The 25,788-nt window shown below is 39.6% G+C and overlaps 1 protein-coding gene across 1 annotated transcript in view; it reads left to right on the top strand.

The window, feature by feature from the left end:
* Nucleotides 1-231: 231 nt before the first annotated feature.
* The window catches only part of plxnc1 (plexin C1), a 33,235-nt gene continuing 7,678 nt past the window's right edge, over nucleotides 232-25,788 (top strand). The window contains exons 1-21 of the mRNA XM_073480461.1: nucleotides 232-1,422; nucleotides 2,254-2,376; nucleotides 4,900-5,034; nucleotides 5,190-5,290; nucleotides 5,382-5,487; nucleotides 5,580-5,745; nucleotides 5,906-6,008; nucleotides 7,009-7,084; nucleotides 8,009-8,050; nucleotides 8,181-8,314; nucleotides 8,994-9,173; nucleotides 11,474-11,582; nucleotides 13,729-13,905; nucleotides 13,994-14,161; nucleotides 14,412-14,514; nucleotides 14,663-14,764; nucleotides 17,915-18,018; nucleotides 18,109-18,150; nucleotides 18,247-18,371; nucleotides 18,773-18,971; nucleotides 20,452-20,598. Of these exons, the coding sequence (XP_073336562.1) occupies nucleotides 421-1,422; nucleotides 2,254-2,376; nucleotides 4,900-5,034; nucleotides 5,190-5,290; nucleotides 5,382-5,487; nucleotides 5,580-5,745; nucleotides 5,906-6,008; nucleotides 7,009-7,084; nucleotides 8,009-8,050; nucleotides 8,181-8,314; nucleotides 8,994-9,173; nucleotides 11,474-11,582; nucleotides 13,729-13,905; nucleotides 13,994-14,161; nucleotides 14,412-14,514; nucleotides 14,663-14,764; nucleotides 17,915-18,018; nucleotides 18,109-18,150; nucleotides 18,247-18,371; nucleotides 18,773-18,971; nucleotides 20,452-20,598 (3,444 nt within the window). The 5' untranslated portion in view covers nucleotides 232-420. The remainder of the gene's footprint in view (nucleotides 1,423-2,253; nucleotides 2,377-4,899; nucleotides 5,035-5,189; nucleotides 5,291-5,381; nucleotides 5,488-5,579; nucleotides 5,746-5,905; nucleotides 6,009-7,008; nucleotides 7,085-8,008; nucleotides 8,051-8,180; nucleotides 8,315-8,993; nucleotides 9,174-11,473; nucleotides 11,583-13,728; nucleotides 13,906-13,993; nucleotides 14,162-14,411; nucleotides 14,515-14,662; nucleotides 14,765-17,914; nucleotides 18,019-18,108; nucleotides 18,151-18,246; nucleotides 18,372-18,772; nucleotides 18,972-20,451; nucleotides 20,599-25,788) is intronic.

Genomic DNA, 25,788 nt, shown 5'->3' with positions numbered 1-25,788 from the left:
TAGGGACGCGCTGCACGGTTGTCTCCACCAGGTCGTGCCTGTGAGTGAGAGGCAAGACAAAAAGAAGTTGAAGAAGAACTGGTCTTCTAGTCGTTTACGTGTCAGCTGTCATCTTCTGGAGTTTGTCTAGGAGTGCACACATGTCACTACATGCACACATCTGTTATCACACCAAAACTGTATGAGATTGAAAAGAAGTTAAAAAGCGCAAAACAGATTAATCTCAGAAGTAATCAAAACGTCTTTTTGATTTCAGTTTCGCTGAGCGCGCCCCCTCCCACCATCAGCACTTCTCTTTTCAACAGAGGCGCACTGCGCTTTTACGCACGACTCCAGTGACACTGTGGAGGAGAGCACAAAGCCATGCAGAGCCACAACACCGTCAATGTGTGAGCGTGTTACTGCCGCCGCTGCAAGAAGATGATCCTGCTGCCTGGTCTGCTGTTCATCCTCTGGGGAGAACCGGCTCGGTGCCTGGCGGAGGGTGGAGGCTTTGACTTTAACGGAGACATCCGTCAATACGCCGTGGCCACCAACACGGTTTACATCGCTACAGAGGAGACGCTGTACCAGCTGAACCACGACCTGACTCTGGTCCGCAGTGTGACCCAGAGAGGAACCATAAAGATTGGGGAACGGTTGGACGAAGCGCAGTTTCAGCGGGTTTCTGAGACGGATAAGTGGAACACAACTTTCAGAGTCAATGTGTTATTACCGTTTGTTGAAATTGACACTCTGATCAGCTGTGGTGTGCTCGACAGAGGGTGCGGTTTCTGCGAGCTACTGGACCTGGAGGACATCTCCAAGGTGTTGTACAGGGAGCCCTTCCCGGTGGGGCCCCAACGGCGCAACAGCAGCGCATCCGTCGGCTTCCTGGTGAATGTGGAAAAGACACCGACCGAGACCGAGACTTACATCCTGACTGCCATACAGGCATACAAAGAGAAACCCGATAAGGTCAACTGTCCTTTGTCAGAAACTGTGAACCTTCATAATACGAATAACAATCAGAAGGGAGGTATATTTTCCTATTCTGGTGATGGACAAGGCTCGATCGATGTTAAAGATAATGTGGAGTTTGTGGATGGATTTCAGCTTGGTTTTATCATTTATCTTTTCTCCAACCTGCCCTCAAGCGACAAAAGCAACAAAGTCCGTCTCATTTGGCTCGAGGGAAAAATCAGCAAAGGGCAGACTGTCAAGTCACGGTGGGGCGCGACTCTCAGCATCTCTGAGGGCGGTGAAAGCAGCAGACTCGAGGCCTCCTCGGTGATCCCGGGTGGTCCGCCGGTTCTCTGGAGCGGCGTGTTCAGTGTGGACGGAGGACGAACCAACACAGAGCTGGTGCTGTTTGACATCAGTCCTGATCTCACCGGAGACACAGATAAAGATCCGTTCTGCACCAAGCAAGAGTGTACACAGGTGGGTTGATGTATTTTAAGTTCAAGGTTATTGAGTGATGGGATGTTGTTGTTTTTTTCCACATTAGAGTTGATCTCTGGTCATTTACATCTACAGAAAGGCAGAACAGTTCCTCATTCTGGTGTAAACAAAGTCACAAATCTAGAACCATATCCAGTGGGCTGATTGCACTGCAGTAACAAAATATTTCATTCCAGATAAATCTGGATTAATCTGTATTCTAATAACAGGTTATAAAGTGCTTTGAAAGTGAAATACACAGGCAGAGTTATACATCATGAAAAGAAAACGTATCTTAAAATAAGATTTTGAAACTAAATAAATTACCATTAAATTACTTGAATAACGTTTTTTCCCCAGGAAAGTTTCAACCTAATCTCAAACATTTTCACAAGCTAAATTACCATAAAGTTAAAGTTATTTCCAAGTGCAATCTGGTCTGCTGGTGACAGCATATCTGAGGAAGGAACTGGGTTTTGCTGACTGACACTTGGCTTATTACGCAATCAAAGTAAAACTGGAGTCCAAAAGAGTCTTTAAAGGGTGAGAGGCTACTTTATTAGGCTCTCATATACGTAGGTAGCTTCTGCAAAAGTAGTGACAAAATAATTCAAATGTCACATCACATACACCTACATAGATATAAATAGTTAGCCATGAATGAACATGACTCACTGAGTACACTTAATGAGTCTCTTGATGCCATTCATTCAGTTTTTAGTAATGATAGGTTATTTGAAGTACCCTCAATGCTTCAAAGCTCTACTCTTCAGGAATCCACAAATACCTGTCGTATACAGATCTGCTGATCAGTGTGTTTTGATTCCTCAGCCGAAGACTCTGAAGCCGAAGAAGGTGCTCTTCAGGCAGAACTACATGACCTCTGTACTGGCAGTGAGACAGAAGGCCTGGATAGTTTTCTTCATTGGAACGGGAGATGGGCAGCTCATAAAGGTGTGTATAGAAAATAATGCATCTATTATTTGATCAGAATCAGTAGTTCCACAACACAGGTGACAGCATGCATCAAACATGCATCGAGTTGATGTTTCACTAACCATTTGGCAGAGTCATACTGTATACCTTATAACACTGAATGACAGAAACCTGTGGTATTTCCTTCCTGAACAGTGTTTATTTAATGATAGAAAGGAAGATGATCTGAAATGATTCCATTACAACTTCAGATTTGAGCCATAATCTGATTCTTTCTGAAGTGCCTAAGGCGATGGCAAATTGACATTTCACTCTGGAACTCTTCATAGTGGGGCCTAAAAAATAATATCCAATATCTTGCTTTACTTTTGGTTCAAACTGACTGGCTTCCTGTCACCCCCTTTGTTATGTCCTCTGCCTCTTCTCCATCAAATCATCCTCTGTCTTCTTTTAATCTCATTGTTAGAAAAATTGATATTCTGCACAGACTCATTATACTGTACATGCTCGCTCACATGATGAAAGAATTGAACATAAGTCTGGGAACACTCCACAGTAACCCTCTGGTCAACACAATAGGCTCTTTCATGCTCCATGTATTTGTATTTCTTACAGCTATGTAGAAAAAGAGAACAGAGAATGATTGCTTTTCTACTGACACGCTGACAAATGTAACAAATAAGGGAAAACAGCTGATAGCTCAGAAAATATGTGGCAAAAGGGGCAACTACTCGTAAGATGATAGTGAGACGCTGTAGCTGTAATACTCAGAATAAACCTATAATTAACTGGATCGGTTTTGAGCATTTAAATGGTTGTGGTCAAGTATTAGACATATTAAATTCATTTTTTTACATAATTTTTATATGGAGTTATTTTACTTTCATTTTCTTACATTACTGTTATTATATTTAGTATAACCTTTCACAAGAAACACAAATTTATGAAAATAAGAGCTAACCATCATCATCATCACAGTTATTATACAACTCTTCAACACTTGCCCATTCTCATTAAATCAAATGTGAAACATAATGTGAAACATCCCATTATGAGAGAGAAGGTTCACCGTCAGTGCAGTATGGGTGTTTACAGGGTTGAGTGGAGCAGGTCCAACCACACTAACCAAACACATGATTTCAGTAACATACCCACTTTCAGCTCGCTCCTTCTTAACATCTAAGATTCCTTTCCTGTCACAGTTCACCAGAAGCAGGACCCAAATGCAGACACTGAGAGAGAAGACAGAGTTAAATGCACTTTTACTTAAACACACTGTATGTAGTTTCTGCCATGAGGGTTCTCATGATCAAAACAAAAGACGTAGCTTGCTGATATCATGAAATAACATCGGATCATTGAAGTTTGTGACTTCATTGTAAAGCAACAACCATTGTCTATAAAAGTCTATCTACATGACTCAGGTAGAAGTGTTCAGGGATCAGGAAAGGTATCAATATTTTATTCACATTGGATTTAGTCACGTTTGCTGACTTTCTTTTTCTTTCATCTGTTGTAGCACAAGGTGACCGAATGAAACCAAACCGAAATGCACCATTACCTTGAATATTATTACAGATTTCTCTGGATTTGATTATTGGAAACATTTAGGATAATGTAGGTACACAACTTAACACATTAGTCAATCAGCAGATGGGCAATCTGAATAGGCAAAACGATCAAGGGAGTCTGAGGCAGGAGGGCAGGCGCTGAGGTAAGATGCAAGTCAAACACAGTCAGTGGGCAACAAGCTTAAGCAGGCAAAAACAGCTGCAGTTCAACAGCAGTATGGTAAAATAGGGTGACTCACTTAAGGAGAAAAGTGAAGCATGATGAAACCTGTAAAACTCCAGATGATACACTGGTGAGTCTGCAGCTGAAGAAGGAGACACAATGGGCACCACCATATCAACTCTTCTGAAACATTAGCCCTGAGCAGCACAAAATACAGTTGCAGCTTTTCTGTGTACTGGCAGCAGAGAGAGGCAACACAGTTTAAGTCTCATGATGTGAACACAGTGACAAAAATCAACAGAAAAGGGAAAGAAGTTTTCAGCACACCTTTTTCTTTGTGGTGGTGTGAGCTCTTAGTGGTGTTAGACAACACAGTGTCCTCATCAGGACTGAGAGGCATCCGTGTATTAAGGTTTTCCTCAACAACCATAATGATGGTGGTCATTAGCTTGTGGTTCTGCCTGAACCACAGACATACCCGGAAATGTAACTCTACCTCTACAGAATGACCACAGCCACTGATTGCTTGATTTTAGTGATTTTATTTCAAAGTGTATTAGTGTGTGCTATTCATTTAAAAATACACGTTCGTGGTTAGATTTTACAACACTTTCAGTAATTTTAAGTCGGAGACCTAATTTATCTGTTGGGCCACAGACTAAAGTGGCAGTTTGCGCTTACTCTTCTATTTTAAGTAGTTCCCTTTTTCCAACTCTAGTTTTCCTGTTAGCTAATCCATAACCTTTGGTATCTACCAGCAGAGCTCAGTCTCTCAGAATCATAACAAAGCTACATTTTTGTTGTCAGCTTGTTGTGGACAAGAACTATCACACCGCCTGTCCCAGGGTGCTCTACAGGGCCGATGATGACCGCAAAGTGCTTCCCAAAATGCATCTGGATCCAGTGGATCTTAAACATGTGTACGTGCCATTTCAAAACCAGGTAGGTACACTGTACATGTATGACATGTAAGGCTGTGGTGAACACAGGGAGATTGTAAATACTTAACATTTTCAGATTTAAAGTTTATTACCTGAATGTCATCTGTATGGAAGCCATATTTTAAAGTGTTGTTGATTGTTTGTGTTTTGTTCCAGATTAAGCGTGTAGCTGTGTCAAACTGCAACACATACACAAATGTGCAGGACTGTTGGTCTGCACAGGATCCATACTGTGTCTGGTGCAGCTCTAAAAGCAGGTCAGGGAAACAACATGTGCAGGTGACACCGTCCAGCAAGTATAAACAACAAGTACAAACCTAAACTTAAAACATCATTTTCTCTTCCTAGTTGCACATTTGAAGATGACTGCCAAGACTCAGACTGGTTGTCCATTCCTGATGACTCTCAACAGAAAATGGTTTCCCACAGAGTTGTAAAGGACGACACTGGACAGGTAACCAGTAGAGCATGTCCAAGCTTTAAACTTCACTCAGTTGTGACTGTCACCTATTTCTCCTTTAAACACTCACATCCCTTCTTTCTCAGATCACACTTAACATCCAGACACATGTGACCGTGAGCTCTGAGGCGCTGGCTAACTTCGCTTGTCAGTTCTCTGCGAGTTCCAGTCAGCTTTGTAGCAGGCAGAGCCCTCCTCCACAGTTCCCACAATGCAACTGCATCCTTACAAACAGCACACTTCCTGCTGAAGGTCAGTGACTTTTGGTAAACATAATAATTCAGTGAATTAAATAACTGACCCTCAGACTGTCACACAAATCTCTACCAGTTGAGATATGCATAAAATTATGTGTATTGCTGAAAATTATGACCAAGACTCCAACATTCACTGTATTATTTCCCCTTAACAGGTATGCATGTCACAGTTAGGATTAGACTTGGAAAGACATATTTGACTGAACAACTGAAGATGTCCAACTGTGCTGACATCATTGGACTGCCAACCTCTGTCCTGTAAGTCCATACCCAAGTAGACAGATAATTCCTAACATAAATTATAGAAGATAGAGCTGAAAAAGTTGAAAAATGCTAATATACATAATCAGTCAAATGTATAACTTACAACATTATCAGGTAACAGAAAGAAACCACTTCAGGGTAAATTCTAGCTAGTTTTGTTTTGGAAATCCGAGTTCAGTGTAGTACACTGAACTGTATAGCGCATGGCCTGCACATGTAATATAGGAGAGGAGTGTATCTTGCTAAGGGCCAAATCCCAAATGTCATCAAAAATTAAAATCTAGGTCCTGTTCCCATGCATGTTTTAATAGCTGACATGGGGTAGCAGCTTATCTTAGAAATGAAACGATACAGAACTGAAATCGAGCCTTACAGGCTGTTAAAAACAGAAATGTGTTAATAGGGTTTGGGTTTTTTTCCCTGGAAATGGGGTATAAGGCATTGCTCAAAATGTCTGCCTTGTAAGTATTTGAAAGATTGGGTCCTGGATACAGCAAATTTATCTTTCAGTTGGGAGAATGATGCAAAACAATTAATGATAAAAAGAAGTTTTTCAAAACATTTATTTATTTATAAAAACTGGAATGAACAGAGAAATTGTTGGCTGCAAATGGATGTTTGTTGCACAATAGTAGAATAGGAAGTAGGTAAAGGGTAGGGTAAAAAATGTAGCAACACCTTATTGCGGTACTAACAGGAAATTAAACTAGTTGCTCTGATGAAAAAAGGATGGAGAAAATCAGATACAGTATGGAAAAACTATAAGGACTAAAAGGCAAAGAAAGAGAGAGAAAACACTATAACAGAACCTCAGGTCAGCTTACCCCTCCCCTTCCCTCCCTCATCGCACCACTTAGCCTCATACATTTGAAACAGTTGGGGGTGGTCGTGTTTTATCATCTGAATGTACATACACTATTACTATCTTGTGGTCTCTGTTTTTGAGCAAAATCAACAACAATCCAGTAGGTGATTACATTTGTTTTCCCATCAGGTGTCGACAGTGTATTGAGGCTGGATGTGGCTGGAGCGTAAACCACTGTTCTTGGGCAAATCAAGGAGAGAGGAATGTAATTATGCATGCTTTTATGTATTTATCTAACTTTTTTCCCCCATTTTTCCCAACATTGCATCAGTAATGTATTAATTTTGAGATATTTATAAGACTGATCAACAAGTTATTTTACCAGGACATGTGTAATTTATGTTAGCAGCTGGAAACAAATACAGTGAAGCCTGCTTTGTGTTGATTCTGCTACAGTTTTCATTGTAGAATTTATTACCTTCTCAATAATACCAAACAAGGATTTACTGTATCTGTTAATTTCATTATAAATACATTTATTATACCTAGCTCTTTATATAATTAAATTAAAATGTTTTAATCTATTTGTTAAAGAAATAGTCATACATTTTGGGAAATCCACTTATTACTCAGGCTAGCCTAACCCAGCCTGGATTTAGCCTAGCTCAGAACACAGGCGAAACAAGATGAAATAACTAGTTCCCATCAAACGTTACTAAAAGAAATGGCCTCCAGCAACACCACAACAGTCTCTTAACATGTTTTGTCTTGATAGCTAATGATAGCAAGATAGTGACCAACTGACTCACCACACTGCTGTGGCTCAGAGATATTCAGTGTTTCAGTGCACTTCTCTGGCCTAAACAGGCCTAAATTTAGCTGCTTGTTAAAAAATCAAATTTCTTACTTTCTAAACTGCATGTGTTAATCAAACACATACAACATGTTATTAAGACTGCATTGTAGTTGTTGGAATATACCTCCAGTTGTTTAGCTAAGCTAACATTAGCTGAAACAGCTCCTGAATCAACTCTTAGTTGTGACACTGAGTGTGACATAAACATGACACGTCTTTCCCTCACTTCCTGCAGCACAGTGAAAAAAACTTAAGTTACAGCCATTATGTGGTACCTTTATAGTGACTGGCATGTAAACCTGATACATTTCTTCCCTTCATCTCTGCTTGCAGGACAGTCTTTGCCAAAAGATGGATTCAGGAATGAACATCTCTGTGAGTCTGAACTTCAATTCTCACACATTCTTCCTCTGATGCTCACCTCATTCACATTCATTAGAGATTAAATCATCAGTTAAAGATAATACATTGAAAATGATCATCTCTGTGTGTGTTTTACTGTCAGAGACCAGAGATCTCCTCCATCACTCCCAATGTCATATCTTTCTACGGCAAAAACCACGCAGTGTTGTCAGGTCTTAACCTTCATGATGTGACCAGAGTGAGGATCCAGGCAGACATGGACTGCACTCCACAAGAGTGAGTCAGATTTATGGATATCTAAGATTATGCTTACACTATAAATAACATTTCAAGGATGGCAATTATTATAGGGAAATGCCACCCATATTACAAATTTACATATTCTGTAATTCAGTTCACTCAGTTCACCAGGAAGATTTTTATTTTAGAAGTACTTTCCACTGAACTGGTATCACAAGAATTAGCTTTGGAAAACACCTATTGCTCGTCTGCAGTGTTTCTTAAACAGACCTGTCAGCATGAAACTAAAGTTGAGTGTTCTTCTGCTTTAGCGATTAAGCAATTTAAGCTGATTCATGATCTTCTCAGTAATGTTTGAATGATTCGACCTCCTAGGTTTGCTTTAGAGTCATTAAGAATTTTGCAGAGTTTTTTGCACAAATGTTTTGATGTTTGACATCTTAAAGGCCTTCCCCATTTCCGTGTATTTCTACAGTGTTAAGATGTGTTAAGCTTATGAAACACCAATTAGGTTAGATGGTGAAACTGATGTTTATGTTGAGGCATATTTTGCTCCTTTGCTTCGGGCAGCTTTCAGGTTTTCTACATATTATTGTTGATTATATTGGTTATATAATGATGTTCTTGACAAGTTACCAACGTAAAAAAGTCTTTATAACTGGAGACTGATTAGACTGGTTTTCTCTCTTGCTGTTGTGCAATGTGCTCTGGTCAGATCTCCTGTGTGGAGCAACACTGGTCAGAGGCTGACGTTCCATATTCCCAGTGCCGATAATAAAGGCGTGGTCAAAGTGTGTGTTGTCCTCCCAGATGGTAGTTGCCATGGCAACGCTATAGTCACCTACCGGTCATCACCATCCTGCACTGACTTTGTACCAAACACCTCATGGATCAGGTATGACAGAATTTATAGCCATTTTTATATTCCCAACACAAATATACAGACTTTCATGGATAAAGGGTTTCTGAGGACAAGACATAACTGGATCAACTTCTTTCCGAGAATAATTGAATGGATTATGGTTTCTCAAGATCTCATTACGCATTTCTGGCAGCAGATAATGTTTTGGTTAACAAAAAAACAACACGTTAAAGGGCTTCATTTTCTGAACATCACACACAGCTGATCTATAGTTTATATCAGTGATAGAAGAAATGAGGAAGAGACCTTTCTATAAATTTAGCATTTTTGCAATGGGTGTAACACAAACTTCTGTTTATCACTGTGACTTCTCACATTCTTTTAAAATGTAAAAAGGTTAGCAGCTTTAGTGCTCAAGCAGTCAAGTGTCAAATAGAGTAGCTGAATAAAGATAATAAAAATTATAACATAATAGTCTACATCATGGATGTTATATAAGTTAGTATAACTGATTATACTGATTATATTTATGATTCTTTTATTTTAACTGATTATTTGATACTTTGCAAACTTTGAACAAATGGTCAAGACAGCACTGTCACCACTAAACGCTATCTAAAGGGTAGTGAGAACATATCTATTTAGGGATACACCCCCAGTGCTTTGTCATTAACGTCAATGAAGTTAATGACAAAGCAAAAAAATGAATTTATTCTAGGAAACAATGTTACTAACTGAGAAACATTTACAGGCTGAAGGTTATCTTACGGAGCAAGATGGCCACTTCCCAAAAGCAATGTCTTTCACCAGTGGACCACTTCCCGTTTTAGTTGCAACTGAAAGCGCTACTTCTGCCTTTGTTTTTGCTCCTTAAAAAGAAATCATAGTCATGATACTTTTATAACAATTTATGTCTATATAGCCAGAACATACACATAAAAAATGAATAATCCCAAGGCCACAGGCATTAAGTTGTCACTATTATGTATAACAAAGAGGCGATTAAGTATTGCCAGTTTTTATCCTGAACATTAACATGTACTGTGGGTTGTCACGCTACATTTTGGGAGGCGTTATCACTGGTTGCACCATGTTAAAAGAGTCACAATAAAATGCAAGAAGAACAGCTTGTTCCTCCATTTTATCACTGCAGCACCCTGCCATTGCAAAGATTCTCAACCCTTCAGCAAATTGATAACATTAGTATTAGATATTAGATATTAGATATAACATATTAGAGTTTCCAGCACAGTGGTTTGTCACTCATATCCACCAGTAAGCATACACAGCTTTCTACGGGTTCCCTTCATTTTGCTCGTGGCTGTGATGCAAGTTCTTAAATGAACTAGGGTGCTAGTCAGCGGCAATATGTCTTGTTTTTACCCTGCTAGCTGCAGGGCCTAAGAATGGTGATTTCATTTGGTTGTTCAATAAAACACTTTGGTCCAGAACAGAATAGCTCAACACTTAGGTCATCACGACATTTGTTATAGATATTCATGATTCTCAGAGGACCATTATTATGGTTTTCATGATCCCTTATGGGTTGACCAGACATCCTGAAAAATTAAGGACCATCCCAGTTGCAAGCAGATGTCCCAAATCCAGAATCCTGACCAAAATTGGACTAAACTAGAGTTTGATTTAAGTATAATCTAATAAGACATTAAGTAATGATTGTTGAGAAAAAAAATTTTGGTCACCCTGCAGCCAGCTGTGCATTAGCTATAGCATTTCATATTCTACATGAAACATGGCTGTTGTTTTTTTTTAGGTGTGTACAGTAGTGCTGCGAATAAATGAATAGCAACTGCGAAGGCAGCATTGTGACATTGTTGAATACAAACTATTTTAGCTTATTAGTAATTTATTTTGAGTTTTGACTTTCATGTGTTTTACTGTTCATTGTCACCGTACCACGTCCCACGTCCACCCAGAACTCCCTGTGCCGAATTTCACCCATTCTCATCTGGTCACCCTACCCCTTCACCTTTATTACCCAGACTTTCCTCTAGGCCGGGCTAAAATGTCAACTTGAATTTTTAAACTACTTTAAAAAATGTTGAGCACTTTTCAACCTTTCCTCCGTGTTAGCTACACATCTTTTGATGTGCAATGACTAGCCAAATTTTCAGTATGGTTTTTGTTTTGTCCAATCACAATGTAGGGTGTAGCATTAAAGCTTCCACAAATATGTTGGTAACCTTTATATGATACCACAAGTGTTACCCACATATGTGTTTCTACCATTATATTAGCCTTTTATGGTAAGGAAATACAAATCTTTATTTAATTTCCTCTTCACTGCTTGGCTGCTACTCTGTGTCCTGTAGTGGGAAGAGGGAGATCACAATCACCGGATCCCACCTGGACTTTGTAGAAGGGGTCGTACACGACCACGCCCCGCAGACGGTCAGACCTGCCAAATCCAACAACTCTCAGGTGGGTCTGTAGACTTGTACAATGTCCCCCTGTATTGTTGTCTTACATTAATTATGTCATGTCACATCATGCTGCATAACAGTACGTCACATTGTATCATAACGTGTATAGTGTATATACAGTGGTGGAATAAAGTTTTCGGACACCCCATGCATTTGTGAAATATTGCATTAAGAATCACTCTTAGGTCTTCAAGTGCAATTTCTTTTAGTATAGTCACAGCCAAAATACTAAACAAATCCTAAAAAAGCCATTAAAAACTTAAAATTGATTGGTTCCATAAAAATACTTAAGAAATTTTGAGTATTGGGTCATTTTGGTACCAGTGATCCACTAATGAAGGTGGTGCTTTTTATTAAAAGACACAATTTTTGTTGCCGACCTTAGTGTCTATATAAAGCCAGCACATTTGAAAGTTCTTCAGAGACAAAAATGGCTAAAACAAGGAACCTAACGCAGGAAACACGCCTGAAGATACAGATTCTCAGCCAGGAAGGGTACAGCTGCTGCCAGATAGCCAGGAAGTGCAGATGCAGTCCTTCAGCAGTTGGATACACTCTGCAGAAATACAGATGAACCAACAGCTTGGAAGACAAACCAAGATCTGGGCGTCCAAGGGTTTCTTCAGCAAGAAATGACCGCATCCTGATCCGCATGTGCAGGGAAAACCGCCGAATGACATCGCAGGAGCATCAGCAGCAGTGGTCAAACCAAACTGGTGTCCAGTGTTCCACCCGCACTGTACGAGGCTGACTTTTAGATCATGGCTTAAGGTCCTACAAGGCTGTCAAGAAGCCCCTGATCAATGAGAGACAGAGGTTGGGCCCAAGCACACAAGAACTGGACAGTCAGGAATTGGAAGAAGATTCTCTGGTCAGATGAGTCCAGTTTTCAGCTTTATCTTCCTCCTGCTAATGTGAGGGTACGCAGAAGGCCAGGCGAAGCATTATCTCCAGCATGTACTACTGTCAAGCATGGTGGAGGCAGTATCATGGTTTGGGGATGCGTGAGTGCTGCTGGTGTTGGTCATCTCACTGTCTGTGATGGCACATTGAACTCTGCCAAGTATTGTGCCATTCTCGAAACCCACATGCTCCCTTCTGCACGTGCACTGTTCCGTCGAGGTCAAAACTGGATGTTTCAACAGGATAATGCCCCTTGCCACACATCCAGGGCCAGTAGAACTTGGCTGCAGGAGCACAGTATCCAGGTCTTAGAGTGGCCAGCTCAATCCCCGGACATGAGCCCCATTGAAAATCTGTGGTGGATTATCAATATGTCTGTTTCAAAGCGTAAACCAAAGAAATTAGAAGAATTAAAAGCAGTAATTCAAGAAGAATGGGACAAGATTACCCCTCAACAGTGTGAAAGGCTCGTGGGGAACAGGCCGGCCAGGATCAGAGCTCTACTGCGTGCTAATGGCAGGACTACTAAATATTAATTTGATGATGTGATGGTTTATTTATTTTTTGTTCAGTTTTGAACACATTCTCTGTTATTTGTTGACTTTGATACCGACAATTTTGAGAACCGACATATTGAAACTGTCAAGAATTTAGTTTTGTTAGTTTTTCTTGTAAACAATAAACAAAAAAAATATCATTTATATTTGTTTTTTGTTGGTCTAATGCAGCCACACCTTTTGAAACACAAAAAAGATTTTTCCACAAATATTTCATGATAATATTTGAGATTGTGTAAAATTTTAAGGGTGTCAGAAAACTTTTTTCCACCACTGTATAATGTAAACCATGTTATTTTCAAGTATTATGTCATACATTATTACATTAAGTACATAAACGCATGCAGAGAGAAGCATGTCATATACTAAGTCACACTTTGTTCTCTTAAATTTCATGTCATACTGAAATGATCAGTTTTGTTATGTTGCAGTTTGTCATATTAAATCATTTAGTGTCTTTTTATCTTCTTTGGCATCACATTTATGTCTGATGTTATATTAGCGTATGTTGTTATTTTACATCAGCCAGTGTCACTTTGTTTCCTTGTATTATTCTGTATATCATCACGTGACTTTACATGCAAAAGTTTACTATGTCACCATCATCACCATGTCATGCTATGCCATACACAGATGATATTATATTGTGCATATAACACAGAATGTTTCTAAACTTCTCTTCAGAATCTAATCTACGACACACCTGCAGCTCAAACTAATGGGATTTTTATAAGCCACGTGTCATTGAAAGTAGCCAATGAAACTTTGGCCTGCTCCCCAACAATAACCTACTATCCAGACCCTGAGTTCATTAGCTTTACAGCTGCAAGGACAGGGGATGATGTTCGCATCACGATACAGGTAATACATATTTCTTTTAGGACGCACACACATATATCAGGCATGAATACTTCAATGGTCAGCCATTTTATTTCTGTTTTCATTTCAGAAAAAGGCAGACAAACTGAACATGAAAATGACAGAGATAAAAGTACAGGGTGTTCGGGATGAAAAAAAATACGACTGCTTCATGGAAAGATTAGAAACCAGTAATAAGACCGACTCTTTCACCTGTGAGATTCGCAAGCCACCTGATGCTAAATTTCAGAAGTTATTGGTAAATATCTGTCACTTTACACCAAGCTCGACAGTTGAGCAATAAAATGCATATGTTGTTGTCATGATAGTTACAACGGTATGATTTAGTCCCAAGTATGTCCAAAATTCAAAGTTCTAAAAAATATATTATTTAGCATGCAATAGTTACTTAAAGTTAACATTTTCAAACTGATAAACATGTATTTTTGCTCTGTAAAACTCATTCAAATATTCCTGTTAAATATAATGTGTCCACTGCTTTTTCACAGATAGTGTATGGAGGCAAGACAGTAACACTGACCCTCAGTCCTTCATATGTTCTGCTCTTTCTGATGCTGCTTGTCCTTCTGCTGATACCCTTCATTATTGTTTGTAAGTAGACAAAGGAGGGTTGAGTAATTTGACCCATTTTGGTCAACCATCAGCCTCAAAAACACACACAGGTCAAATCATAACCGGCAGACCATTTCCCTGTTTTAATTTGTGAAATTCCATTTGTCTGCTTGGTTTTGTCTTTCAGTGGTGATAATAGTCTATCGGCGCAAACAGAAGAAGCTCACTGCTACGATGAACAAGTATGTGGAAGACATGGAGCTCGACATCAGGAATGATATTAGACAAGGTCAGTCACAAATTTTATCAATGCATCCGTAGTATGATGGTTAGGTAAAAGCCATAAAAAATGTGTGATTTTTTTGTTTTGTTTTTCCTGGAGAACAGTGTGGTCAGCTCAAATTCATGTAGATTACAATGAGTTCGAATACTGACCAGTTTAAACACTAGAAAAAAAGTATCACATTTGGACTTCCAGAGACACTTTTCAAGCCACCCTTGCAGCATGATCCATTTCTCTGCTGTACATCTGTATACTCTGCAAACGCTCAAAATATGGCTGCCTCTAAAAGAGGGCAGATCTTCAGCAGGCGCCTGCTTGTGAAAATATTTGTATGAGGGTTGTGGTGGATGTGGTGCATGTAGGACACCATAGAGCTGCCATGCTCTGCTTTAGGCAATGCTCTTTTAATGGTGCTGGTGTTAAGGCGTTAAGGTGTTAAATTTGTTTTCTTGGTTAAATGATAAAAAAAGATCTGTAATTGTAAAAGATTTTTATATGATGATACCTGTTCATCCGGTTATGTGAATAAGTACGGGCTTGGTAATCATTTTGGTATATGAAACAAAACTACTCAGCCCTAATCAGGGCCATTCTAATACCCATCAAAGAGTAGTGAAAACAGAGTTGCATTGGTCTTAAGCCACACTTGCATCATCGGCCTTTGAAAAGCAAAAACAGTCTGTCAGTCAATGACATCTTCCATTCAGACTTAAATATCCCAACAACTATTCAATTAGACTTTTAGATTGTCATTACATTTTGTACACACATTCATAGTTGATATTTTTGTTTTTTAATGAAATGTCTCAACAGCTGTTGGATGGATTGCCATGAAATCTGGTACAGATGTTCAGGTTCCCTTCATGATGGCATTCAATAACTTTGATGCCGCTTAAAGTAGAAGTCTTGCACATCAAAGTCAGGTTGTCAGTAGTATTACTGCATATGTGAAAAGAGTTGTATAAAGCCTTTTTGTGGTTTGAGAGGGAGCTGTGTGAAGTCTAATAATTAAGGCATCAATTGATGTCCCTTAAGTCAGCGTCGTTAAGGCTGAAGACTACAAGTTTGAAAATGAAAGAAATCTGGAGGTGTGGAGTTAGAAAGAAGTGAACTTCCTCAGCCCACTTCCCTTCCTGTTGATGCTACATTAGCCACAACTAGCATAATACATCCAAATCTCTGACTGAACTGTTACTTGTGGGTAATGTAGGGTTGACAAGAAAGAATCTGTGGAATAAAAGAGACAATATCTCTGGTTCTCCTATCCGTCCATCATGAGTCTGACAATGTTATAGAAGTGCAATGCTAAATCAGTGGAGCACTCTGTTCACTTAACTAACTTAAAATTGCATCTTTTCCAGAACTTTGGTTTATGACTTGCAACACTAATGACATTACCTCCAGGCTCTACTATATATTGTTTTTATTGCTGATTGTTAGCATACTATCACACTAAACTAAGATGGTGATAAACATGACACCCGCTGAGTATCAGCATGCACCACTGTGTCAAGCACAACTTCAAAGAGCAGTTAGCACAGCAATCACAAATTGTGATAACTGCATCTGATCATACTTGATAAATTACTCAGAACCTCTTTCTCTTCTACAGATAACTGAGCCTCATGCAGATCCTTTTGAGGGTGTGAAATTCCCTGAACGTGTTCTCTTTTTTTGGTGCCATATTTGACACACACATACAGTTTGTGTGAACAAAAAAAAAAACTTTATACACACACGCACACACAAGGCTGCTTTAGTAGTAAGAGGATTTGCCCCTGTAAGAACAGCAGTGAGTTGCAGCACAAGATGACACGTAGTCACCCATTTTCACTACCTCTTTTTATTTGTGACCTGCAAACGGATGCTCACTTCACAATTGTTGTCACTTGTCAATCAAGAGAAATAAATACACTGCCCAGCCCAAAAAAGTCACACACTGTAATATTTCGTTGGACAGCATTTAGCTTTGATTATGCCACACATTCGCTGTGGCATCATTTTGATAAGCTTATGCAATGTCACAACATTTATTTCCGTCCAGAGCATACATTTTTGGCCCAGATCTTGTTTTGATGATGGGAGAGTCGAGCCACTGCGTGAGTCTTCTGCATGCACATCCCAAAGATTCTCAATGGTGTTAAGGTCTGGACTCTGTGGTGGACAATCCATGTGTGAAAATAATGTCTCATGCTCCCTGAACCACTCTTTCACAATTTGAGCCTAATGAATCATGGCATTGTCATCTTGGAATATGCCCGTGCCATCAGGGAAGAAAAAATCCATCGATGGAAAAACCTGGTCATTCAATATATTCAGGTAGTCAGCTGACCTCATTTTTTGGGCACATAACATTGCAGAACTTAGACTTGACCAACTGAAGCAACCCCAGATCTTAGCACTCCCCCCACAGGCTTGTACGGTAGGCACTTGGCATGATGGTTGCATCACTTCATCCGCCTCTCTTCTTACCCTGATGCGCCCATCACTCTGGAGCAGGATAAATCTGGACTCATCAGACCACATGACCTTTTTCCATTGCTCCTTTATGCTTCCTAGCAAATTGAAGACTTTTTTCCAATTAGCCTCAGTGATGAGTCATTTTCTTAAGGCTACATAGTCCCAATCCCTTGACTTCTCTTCATATTGTGCATGTGGAAATGCTCTTACTATCACTATTAAACATAGCTGTGAGCTCTACAGTTGATTTTTTACGATTTGATTTCATCAAACGTTTAAGTGATCTCCGATCACAATCATTCAAGATTTTTTTCCGACCACATCTCTTTCTCCAAGATGATGGTTCACCACTATCCTTCCAGGTTTTAATAATGTGTTGGACAGTTCTTAACCCAATATTAGTAGTTTTTAGCAATCGTCTTTGTTGTTGTTTTTTTGCTTGATGCAGGCCAATATTTTGACCCTTCAGAAACAGAGTAACATCTTTTCCACGACCACAGGATATGTCTTCTGCCATGGTTGTTTAAGATATGAGAAGCTACTCACTGCATCAGTTAGGGTTAAATAACTTGTTGCCAGCTGAAACATATTAATCACTGCAATAATTATCCAATCGAAGGCTCTTACCTATTTGCTTAATTAAGCCAGGCAGTGTATAATCTGCTTTGAAAATAAACTGTCAACTGTCCTCTGCAGGTTTTGTGGATCTGCAGACAGAGAAAGCTGACCTGATGGAAAATGTTGGAGCGATTCCTTTCCTGGACTTCAAGCACTTTGCCTCCAGAATCTTTTTTCCTGAGGTAGATAGAGATACAAATGTTTATACCTGACAAACTGATGCAGTGAAATATCAGATATAACAAATCAAATTTTTTGTTCATGTTTTTCAGAGTGAAACTTTGATGACATCTTGCATCAAAGATATTGGTCAGGTAGGGTTTAACACCAGCTGTTGATATTGGTTAAACGTATCACTGTATCTCTGTATCTCTGTGAGTGATTTGGTGTTGTATCTGACCTGAAATCAGGATGCGGTGCAGGTTCAGCTTGACGAGTGTTGCCAGGGCTTGTCCAGGCTGATCCAGGACCAGCTCTTCCTCACATCTATGGTGCACGCTCTGGAGGAGCAGAAGAGCTTCACCATCAAAGACAAGTCAGTTTGTGGCATCTTACTGTGTGCATCTGTCTCTTAAATATAGTTTGATACAACAGATGTCTGAAGTGATGGTAAAAGTCTGTTAGTTTGTTCTATTCTGTGGTCTAGTATCTGGTCTTTCAGGTTTATGCTCGTCAACATTTTTACTGTCCTTTATTCTGTCCTTTGTGGTCTATGATTACTTTATTTTTGTCTGCACTTGTCCATTCTATTACTGTTTTCTTCCCATTTGATTTCATCTTTGGGTCTTTCATTATGACTTATTTAAAAAAAACTAAAATTTTAAAACTGCTGTTTATCATTTCTTTTCTCTGCTTCCTCTGCATTGAACTGTGTTTGAACTTGTGTCCTGTTTCTGCCTACTTTCTATCTCCTCAACTTTAACTGCCCTCCACCAGGTGTGCTTTGGCATCATTACTCACCGTAGCGCTCCACAACAACTTGACATACCTGACAGAAGTAATGGAGGCTTTGCTGAGGGATCTGATGCAGCAGAATAGCAACACTCAGCCCAAACTGCTGCTACGACGAACCGAGTCCATCGTGGAGAAGCTGCTGACCAACTGGATGTCCATCTGCCTCTACGGCTTCCTACGGGTCAGTTGCTCTTATGTCTCTTTTAGTCTATGCTGGTCTAGGAAACTTTAAGGGACACTGCAGACAGCTATTTTAGCCATGCTAGCTGTGTAGCTGTATGGGTGGGAATGATTGTCCACCACTTTGGTCCATATTGAAATAGTCCAGTAACTTTTAGATGTATTGTTGGCACAGACATTCATGTTTTACTCAGGATGAATTGTAATAACTTTAGCACAGAAATCAGGTCCAATTTGTTTTTACCACAATTTTGGTTTATTGCCAAATCATCTTTGTATTAGTTGAAGGACGATATGTGAAATATGTGAAATAAACAGGAACTTGTTCTGTGAAGCTAAAAAAAGACCATAGATTACACCAAACAGATCATTGCGCTAGAATCCAATTGTTGAAACCAAATGGTTGTAAAATTTGTACAATACACATGTGGCTGGTGCAATCCCTTTTACTCGCGCTGTCTTGCCCAGTTTGCACAATAAAAACCTCCAGGTGTGTCTGCATAAAACTTTTATACCAAGCACAAGCAAGGAATAGGCTTGTCGTCCTTCATCTATGCCATGTCCAATGATTGACATTTGATTGTTCAGATCTTGAGGATATTTCTCTGTAAAAAGTTGGTAAGTATTGTGTTGGTGACCTCACATTCACCCCTGAAACTAGCAGTGTTACCACATCCTGTCCTTTATAAACCTCCTCTGCCCGAACACCTAATAACAGCTTAATATAAAGGAAACATTACCATGGTTACGCACGTTAGTTCTGTACAGCTATCATGCAAGAGTTTTTCATGTTACAGTTAAAGGGGTATTTCACCGCTGTTTTTTCATAAGTACAAAAACACAAATATTTTTGAGGTTGTTGCTACATGACCAGAAAAAACAGAGGTAAAGTGCTGGAATATTCTGTTTTTCTCGGAAGTTGTTAAACATAGAACAACCAGAATGCACCAGGCCCCAATGCTCAGACTGTGATGTTGCTGTGTTACACACAAAACACTGTCGCTTTTGCACTTTATGCTCTCTCACTATTTCAAACTGACCGTCTGTGGAGGCAAGCATACAGAAAATGTTGAAGTAAAATTTGTAGTGCCCAGAACAGCTCTAGAGCTCTATACATGAGGGAAGTTAAACATTGTTCATTTGTGTATACTACCCACACTGAAATTACACAAAGCTGCTTGAACATTTGCAAAGTTTCTCTTTAAGTATTTCTACTCAGCTCTGTTACAATGTGCATCATGCATACATATTGTTTTTGTTCATAAATGTCTTTGTCATTCAGTACTTAATTGGGACCCTCTATCACCTAGTATTGGTTTACAGGCCGTGGCTTATTTATTTGTGAGTGGTGTAAACCAGAAGGAACACAATACTAAAACATTCCACAAACTGAACTCTTTCACTTGAAATCTCAGAAAGTTGTGCACAAAGTTAGCATGCCTAGTTTGACCAACTGAGTTCCTGTTTCTGGTTTTGTGCAGGAAAGTGTCGGCCAGCACCTGTTCCTGATGGTGAGCGCTCTCACGCAGCAAACTGCAAAAGGACCCGTGGACTGCGTGACTGAGAAAGCTCTGTACACGCTCAGTGAGGACTGGCTGCTGTGGCAGGCTCAAGACTTCAGCTCCCTGGTACGCGCACGCGCACACACACACACACACACACACACACACACACACACACACACACACACACACACACACACACACACACACACACACACACACACACACACACACACACACACACACACATATACACATATACACACATACATACATATACACACATACATACATACATACATACATACATACATACATACATACATACATACATACATGGGTTGATTACTTGAGTCCAAGCAAGAGGTTTTTTTGTGTGTAGTGCTTTACTTCACACAAATGGAAGAAAGTGTTACATTCAGCACGTCACAAGTTTAGTCAGTTGTGCTCGTACATGTGGAAGCAATCATTAACACTTCCCATTTCTTAGTTCTGTTTATGGTCTGTTAGTTTGATAAGTACAAAAAAGTTTATGCTCTGTCTAATATTTATTCACAGTAGTCCCGATCTTCCAATACACACCCTTTCATATAAGAAATGATGCTATTATACTAAATTGTGGGTTCCTTTGTGTATAAGGGTTGTTTGCCACATTGAGGATATAGAGACAGCTTCTCAGTACACAGCAGTTATGCTGAACCACTTCCTCTTCCATGTATTTTAAGACCCTTTTGAACATGCAAAGCAGTGCAGCTTTAAAAAGCTTGGCATGGCTGTACTTTTATTGCATGTTGAAAAACTAATTTCCTGGATTTGAACAGCAGAGAAGTTATGAAATAGTTCCTGACACAACCTGACAAAAAGAGAGGTTAAAAAATATCCTACAGTACAGTAATACAGTTGCTGTTTAGAACATAGTTTCAAGGGCCTTGTTAACGCAAGTGAAACTGAAAAAAGGTACAATCTCATCCTACAGGAAATATCTGACCTATTTTCTGTCAAACATTAAGACTGAAAATGAGATTGAAAGTTGTTTGGCTACAGCAGTGAGGGATGTGTTCAGTTTGCTGACCGGAAAACGACAGAATCAATACGCTATCTTTAGTATATGAAGATGTCCACATTGTGAAAGTATTGGCTTCAGTGGAAAAAAACAGATTTCAACAAATTTGAATAATAAAATGTTATTAGAGATGATGAAGCCAAGAGCCTGTTTTTTACAAGAAGCGGGAAGATATTGCATAATGCAGTAATTCAAGGAAGTTGTACGTCTTTCTTTTCTTTCTTTGACCACACGCTCTGCCTCAGAGCTAAAGAAGGTCATGTCACTAAATGCAGACATACGTGTTTAAGTCTTAATATAGAAATATTATATGTAAATGCAATGCAAAAGTAGATAGAGCTGCTAAAAATGTTCACAAATGTTCAAATGTGGGTTGATGGTGCATTTAGTAGACCTGATTCACACACATCACATCTCATGATACACGTGGGATGATATATACGTATGTTGATTTTGATCTTACAGTTTGACCAGTTTTGTTTTATTCTCATGACAGATTGCTGTATTTGTGTTTGTAGTTTGAAGTTGGCAGGACTGAAAAAAGATGTCACATATTTCTGTGCACCAATCAGAGTTCTGACTGAGTATCTGATGACAGTTGGAGTTGTTAGCTTATGTTGCCAGACAACTGTCAATCAAATCTGAATAAACCACACCCACACAGTCCTGATGAAGATGAGTTTTGGGTTGTTCAATCTTGTCCAGACATGTACTGATATTTCTAAACTGATATTTTTCCCCTCCGTTTAAAATACATTTTATCTACACAATCATTGTTTAACAAAATAATCACTGTACACATGAGAACTCAAAGACAGTGGTGGTGATAAAGTCTACGTCAACAATGCGTCAAACACCAGAAAACAGAGATGCTCACAAGTCATTTTTTGCAAGTCCAAGTCAAGTCTCAAGTCTTCGAGCTAGAGTCCAAGTCAAGTCTCAAGTCTCTTCTGGTTGTAATGAGCGTTCTATCATCTGCTGCATGTCATCCGGTCTGCTTAGAACCGTGATTTTCAGCCACTCTTCCACAGCACACCAGTGTGCCGTGAGAGATCATCAGGTGTGCCGTGGGAAATTGTCCAATTATCTCTCAGATAACACAATTGTCAGACGTATTGATGACATGTCTGCAGACATCAAAAGCGCTGTTTTGGAAAGATACGCATCAGTGGGAAATCTGCATTGCAACTTGATGAGTCCACGGACATTAGTGGACATGCTCAACTCCTGGCCAATGTGCATTTTGTGGATGGAGATGCCATCAGAGAAAACGTCCTATTTTGCAAAGCATTGCCAGAAAAAACAACAGGAGAGGAGATTTTTCGGCTCACATCAAAATATCTTGAACAAGGAGGACTCCAGTGGGAAAACTGCACCAGAGTCTGTACTGATGGAGCAGCAGCCATGGTCGGGCGCACCAAAGGCTTCATTAGCTGAGTGAAAAAGAGACACCCAGTTGTTATTGTTACGCACTGTTTTTTGCACCGCAAGGCGCTCGTTGCCAAGACTTTAACAGCAGACCTAGCTCCTGTGGTAGATGATGTTGTGCGCATAGTAAACTTTTTAAAGACAAGACCTCTGAAAAGCCACATATTTGCATCTTTATGTGAGGAAATGGGTGCGGAGCACAACGCCTTATTGCTCCATACGGAGGTCTGATGGTTGTTGCGCCGTAAAGTGCTGGCCCGTGTGTATGAGCTGCGAGAGGAACTAAAAAGTGGTTTTGACTGATGAGAGTACGATAATACAGAGCTGCTTGCAAGTGATGAGTGGTGTGCAAGGCTGGCATACTTGACAGATATATTTCAGCATCTGAATGAACTGAACACACGAATGCAAGGCCGAAATGAAAACCTGCTCACATGCACAGACAAAATAAATGGATTCAATTCAAAGGTGCACCTCTGGCAAAAACATCTGGAAAGTGGCAACCTTGACATATTGCCCCTCACTCAGAAATGGCAAGGAGATGTCAATGCTGCTGCACTGTGTGAGATAATAGGTAAACATTTGAAAACTCTTGAGGAGAAGTTGTCATTTTATTTCCCCTCAACCTTCACTGAATGCCTTGACTGGGTTAGGGACCCATATAGCTCAGCAGCAGTTTTTGGAAAGGACATGACTTTGCAGGAGGAGGAGGAACTAATTGAACTGAGACAAGACCGTGGTTTAAGGCTAAGCTTTGCTGACCTACCTTTGTACAGTTTTTGGTTGATTGCTGCCAAGGAGTTCCCCATTCTGGCAAACAGAGCTATTTCGACATTGCTCCCATTTAAACAGGCTATTGCAATGCAGTATGAAAAAAAAAAAAAATACAATGAAGGCTTTCCTTTAAAATTAATAACTGTATTTTGCTTTGCAACATAAATACACAGCTACAGCAGCTAAATTCAAAACACTATTGCAGCCAAATTATCTGAAATATACGTATAAGTCCATACACTTGTGATATTAGAACATGACCATGTCTAAACATTTGTGAAAATTTGCACCTTTCATGTGACAAAAATGATTTCTTGCATGAATTTAAAACTCACGATGAAATATCACTGGAGTTTTTGGCTATCTTAAGTCCTTTTCTTACAGGACAGAACATTTTTGTGGATACAGTTGTTTAACAGTAAACATCAGCTGACTTTTATTCCTGAAAGAAATGTTTTATGTTTTGGAATGAAACCCATCAAAACCATGCTTTTCTCCAAGATTTTTTGCTTGCCATCAGTTCTAGGTTTACATGTTAGTAGCACACTGTACTAAATGTTTGTAGCAGCATTGGTTCAAGTCACTTACAAGTAAACCAATTTGAAATGTAAAAAGACACTGCAGTTTACTTATGATAGAGCATCAATTATCAGTGATTTACTTATTGGCTGGATAGTACAACCATCTCATGCTTAACATTTTTCAGTGTTTAAATTAGTGAAGAAAAAGTCTCAACTGAAAGTGAACTGACCCCTTGCATGCTGTTGATGCTGAGCTAAACATGTTTCCTAACCGTCCATAGGCGCTGAGGTTAACTTTCACACTACCAAGTGACTGACCTATCTGGGTATGTTTTCAGGTGCTCGTCGACATAGTGTTGTTGTTGTTTGTAGTCAAGTCTCAGGTCATAGAGTGTGCGAGTCCAAGTCACAAACTCGAGTCCCCATCTCTGCCAGAGAAGAACATTCGGAGCATGAATAGTCAGCTTATTCTATTTAAATAACATGATCCAAAAATGTAGAAACCTGCCAAGCTAAGTAAACTTGTAATAAGACCTACCAGTGCTTACAAAAAACTCAATTGGTGCGAACCATAAGTAAACAAACTGGGAGTCAACTGATGTTGTTGTTTCGGGTGCATGGTCATCACACAAAACCACAATGGGCATGCGTTGATTGAGGTCATCGTTTCGAAGTTTCAAAACATCTGCACTTTAGAAGCCGTTTTACAGAATCTCAGTTTAAGTGACCTAGACGTTTGCATGTGAACAAGGGGCCAAAGCATAGAGGAAAATGTTTATTTTGCAAAGTATCCATATACCTGTGGACAAGGACTTCAGGGTGCTTTTTTTAACATATTTTAACTTTGATTGTTGCTTATTTAGCCGCAAATGTTTACAAAAGTTACAGAGAAATACTTGAGATTTCAGTCATCTGGCTATATGCATTCGTAGATGAGACAACCAGGCCTTTATGGGACATTTCTGTACATGTGCTGCATGCAAATACTCTTACATTTGCAGTAGTCGACCCATCAACACTATGCACACAAACTGCAATTGTCTACGAGTCCGCAACAGCAGTTTATTTGTTAAATTATCCCCAGTAGGCTACTCCAATGCAACACTTGACTGCGTGTTCCTTCAGTCCTCTGTGTTCCCTCTTCTTTAGCGCTTTCCTCTCTCTGCTGCTGCAGTGACCAGACCCACAGTTTTTATCTAATCTAACAAACCTCCATCTCACTTTACCGCTCATTTCCATCCATTAGACGGTGCCGCAAAACTGCAAAAAGGAAATAAGACGGCAACTGATGATACATTAACTCTTACAGCACTGCTGTGAAAGCCTTTCATTAACCACACCTCCCCTCAAAAATCACTAATGTACCACAGTATGAAACAGCTGTCGTTTTCGATGCTGCTGTTTGCCTGATGGGAAAACTGAGGTTAGTGGTTACTTAAGTGGTTTATGACTAATAGCTGTTCATGTGCATTCAAGCAGCTGTGCACTCTAGTATACAGTCTGTGCATCTGGGTGTACTGTGTACCTCAG

The sequence above is a fragment of the Pagrus major genome, chromosome 14 (genome assembly GCF_040436345.1).
Source record: "Pagrus major chromosome 14, Pma_NU_1.0".
NCBI classification, from domain to species: Eukaryota; Metazoa; Chordata; class Actinopteri; order Spariformes; family Sparidae; genus Pagrus; species Pagrus major.
The sequence above is the reverse complement of the archived record's forward strand: the minus strand, read 5'-3'. Positions and strand labels throughout refer to the sequence as shown.